Genomic DNA, 3,769 nt, shown 5'->3' with positions numbered 1-3,769 from the left:
CTGCAAGAAAAGGTAAGGGCTAACTTATGCAGGAATAACCGCAAAACTTAATGAAATGATGAAAAAAAAAATCCATTTTCTCCAGCAGAGTCTGGTTAGGCCTGTAGTGAACTTGCATCTCACACAGAGCTCACACTGCAGGGTGCAGTTAGCTTTGTCCAAGACTTCACTGCCAACTTGGCTCACTTATTTTTGTTTTCAAACCAGACTAGAATTCTTATGAAGCTTTGACTGCAGTACTGCTTCTTCAGTTCTTTCACCACCTCGTTCTAAGCCCATTCTGTTTTTCTGGATTGTTTTGAAATGTTTCATCTGCCTAACCCCAGATAGCTGGTAAGCACTTTGCTCAAGTTCACTTTAACCTGAGGAGTTTATGACACTCAACTGACTTGGCATTTATGCTGTGCTCACTGCAGTTCAGTGTGCACTGAAAGTGAAACCAGCGACAAAATCCCTGAACTGCGGCTTGACAATTCATTTTAAAAATTTCTCTTTAAACCTACCTTACAGCAGTCCCTATTGCAGAACAGGTTCACCACCATCAGAGGGTTGTTTTATTTTTTCATATTCTGGACAGTTAATGAATACATCTGTTTTTTAGAATTCAGATGTTCACAGATATGGGAGATGGATTTACATCTGCAAAAAAGAACCAGCTTTAGAAAACACTGAAACCACCTTGCATGATTCTTGCTGTTTGTAAACACCCAAACATACACCACTTATTTGAACAAAGGCAATATCCAAATGCAAATTGAATGAATTGTACTGTTTCTTTTTAGGAAAAGAATGTATTTATTCCCCATGTGAAATGGAGTTTTTCTCTCTGTCTAGTCATGAAACATCAATTTAAATTTGTATAATGCATTCTAACATTCACGTATTTACATACAGAGCCTCAGACTTCTTTCAGACACCTGTGTTGTTTGAATAAACGTGCCTCCTTGCTGACATGGCTGTTTGTGGGCTGCAATGCAGGCCAGAGGAGACAGGTTAAGAATGCTGCTAAGAAAAGCAGTAGAGGCAGAAGGAGCTGCAGCAATGGCAAACTATAGTCCCAAGCTGAGAATCTGACAACTTTACAAACAATGCTGCATCTAAGCCACGTGGGGGATGACAGACCACTTATGCCATCCCACAGTCACTCTATCAGCCTAGAGGAATATTCGTTCTTTCAAAAATTCACTGGGAAAGAATCCAAGAGTCTGAACCTTGTGACCACTTCCTACAAATGGTCCTGGATGATGGCAGCATCCCTACAGCCACCCAAACACAGGCTGTACAACATGCCCGTTCACAGTGGACACGTGCAGTGGGTGGTAAGCTGTGTTCTGAAAGGTCTCCATCCACAGCTCACAGCTACCTAGCTTCATAAGTCACTGGCACAACATATTCATGTTCAAAATGCTCCGAGGTATCAGTGAATGAGTGAATTAAAAGACGTTCTCAGGAAAAGCAGTAAGTACACACACACAGTCATAGTGGAAGTTTGATCATGGCCAGTACAGCAGTGTATCTGAATCAAAGGGGAGATATTTTCTTTTTGAAAGGGCTCCATTTGTTAACAAAGCAACAACATCACAGGTGTTTTGTGAATATTCTTACAACAACTGTGATTAATATATCCTGCTGGATGTTAGCGGGGTACTAGGTTAGAAATCAGGGGGCTCTCACCTGGGTTCCTCTGACATGGCCCTGAGACATATCCAGGATTTTCCAAGAGCAACTAACACTGGATAGCCAGCTTGCAAAATAGTGCCTGATCCTGAGTTCTGGCAGGAAGAAAAAACAGCTCTGTGTGAGATGAGATGCCAAGCTACAGCTACCCCAAACCATGGGTCAGTTTGGCATACTTAAGGTTTACCAGCTTATATCCTGATTTCCTGAACTGTAACAACAATTCCTTGTAAAGAATTCTGAGGCTGCAATATGGAAATAGCTATTAAAGAGGCTTTTTTCTTTCTTTTTTTTTTTTTTTTTTTGACATTTTCTATTTCTGCTGCTCTGGTGTTTGATTACATTTGAGACATGGGAATATACAAAAGCACATGCTTATTGTGGTGCGTTGTTTACAAGGTCATTCTCATGCATGCCTGCTCCCTCGCTCCCACATAGAGCCACGCTCCCATTACTGTTAACATTTCTAAGGCAAGGAGATGTGCTGGTTTATGGACCATCTGTCAAGCAGTGCTGGGGCACCGTATATTGATGCCATGTTTGTAGCTATCTCTTATTTGAAACAAAGTTCAGTTCAAAGCATTTCCAAGTACAGAAAGGGGAGAAAAAAGATGTTAATGTGTTTAGATTACATTAAAGTTTTAAGATTAACTAAAAGAAAGGGAGAAAAAAAGTCTGCTAATGGGTAGAGCTCAGTGGAGAGGCATTATTATATTACTTCTAATGCACATAAAGCATCTCCTATTAAAAAGGGATGGCAGTTTTACATTCTATTAAATATATCAAAGCTGTACTTCAATTACAAATCCTTTCATATGCATGTTTTAACAAATATGTCTTTGATAATAGAGTGCAGCAGTAGCTTTTTAAATGCTAAACAAGATCCTTACAATACAGCTCAAAGATAGAAAAGTACCAGAAGAAGGAAGGCCTATTTGGCAGGGAAGGGAAGGGATGTATTTCAATATTTTCATTTCCTTTGTAGCTCACAAGACAGAGTTTACAAACCATTCCAGTGTGTGTAGTAGGACGCAGATAATATAGCACAACCTGCAGACTGTATACTGAAGGAGTTTGGCAGGATGCTATTGTTTTTTCCACATCATTATCTTTGAAAACAAGCTGTGTGCTAATAATGCTAGGAACAACAAAAATAAAAGCAAGCTATGCTTGGTTGAGACCTGCCTCGGAAAACGTGCAATCTCAACCAGGCTCCCCCAAAAGTAACTTCCCTAAAGAGAGGAGAATCTGTGTGCCCAGAAGAGGCCACGAGGTGATGATGCACATGGTCCTGGCCAACGAACAACTCTTCTGCAAGCCACCAAATCCTGATGCTGCCCTAAGAAAACCCAGCAAGTGAAACAGTGCTCTGCTTGAGGCAGCATGGCATTGTCTGACCCAGGGGGAATCGCAGCATTAGAAGGATCAAAGCAAACCAAAGAGGGACCTAACATGACCCTGAATTCAAGTGAACAAGCCCCTTCTGTCCCTACAAACAGTTACGAGGGCTGGGCAGTGCACTCCAGAGCTCCTCCTAGGTTTTCTTTTTTTAAGCAGCCTGCCTCTGTCATCACTTTCCTATATCTGGACCCCTGGTAGCAGAGGGTTAGCACTGCAGAACTGAGCCTTCAAGACACTGGAGTTCAGCTCCCTGTTTCTAATCCTGCCTACCCCCAGTCTTACAATTATGCAAAACCCAAGCTCCCTTCTTGCTCAGGGTGGACCGGAGTCACGACATTAATTAGATCAGGCAGCAGGCTGCCACAAGCCAAGCTCCATTTGCACGGATCAGGTATTATTGACATCTGGTAAGGGAATGAGCCCCTGCCTATGGAAATGCATATGAACCCACAATTAGCTTTTTCAGTTTCCTGATGAATTAATTAAATAGAGGTTCATAAATCTTAAAAAGAAGGCAAAAGATTTGATAATAATAAAGAGCAATAATAAATTCTGCTTAGCCTTTTGTCCCCATGCTGTTTTTTTTTGTTTTTTTTTTTTTTGGTTATGGAGATATGGAAAGCTGTAGGGATTTAGTAAATTAAGTCACTTAGCTAGGAAATAATGATGAGCAGTACCACTGTAGTGCCGT

The 3,769-nt window shown here is 41.1% G+C and overlaps 1 protein-coding gene across 20 annotated transcripts in view; it reads right to left on the bottom strand.

The window, feature by feature from the left end:
• Positions 1-3,769, bottom strand: part of LOC310898156 (uncharacterized protein) — a 176,488-nt gene that overhangs the window by 28,007 nt on the left and 144,712 nt on the right. For 17 of the 20 annotated variants that reach the window (XR_014583002.1, XR_014583003.1, XR_014583004.1 and 14 more), the window contains 2 exons: positions 1,675-1,772; positions 504-639 (listed from right to left, as the gene is read on the bottom strand). Coding sequence is in view for 2 of the 20 variants with exons in the window: in XM_083832678.1 (XP_083688804.1) it covers positions 555-639; positions 1,675-1,772 (183 nt within the window). In the remaining 18 variants the exon portion in view is untranslated. The remainder of the gene's footprint in view (positions 1-503; positions 640-1,674; positions 1,773-3,769) is intronic. The other 3 variants (XR_014583005.1, XR_014583007.1, XR_014583008.1) reach the window with 1 other exon arrangement.

Source organism: Anser anser (assembly GCF_964211835.1).
Source record: "Anser anser genome assembly, chromosome: 4".
Taxonomy (NCBI): domain Eukaryota; kingdom Metazoa; phylum Chordata; class Aves; order Anseriformes; family Anatidae; genus Anser; species Anser anser.
Note: the sequence above shows the minus strand (reverse complement) of the source record. Positions and strands in the feature narration are given on the sequence as shown.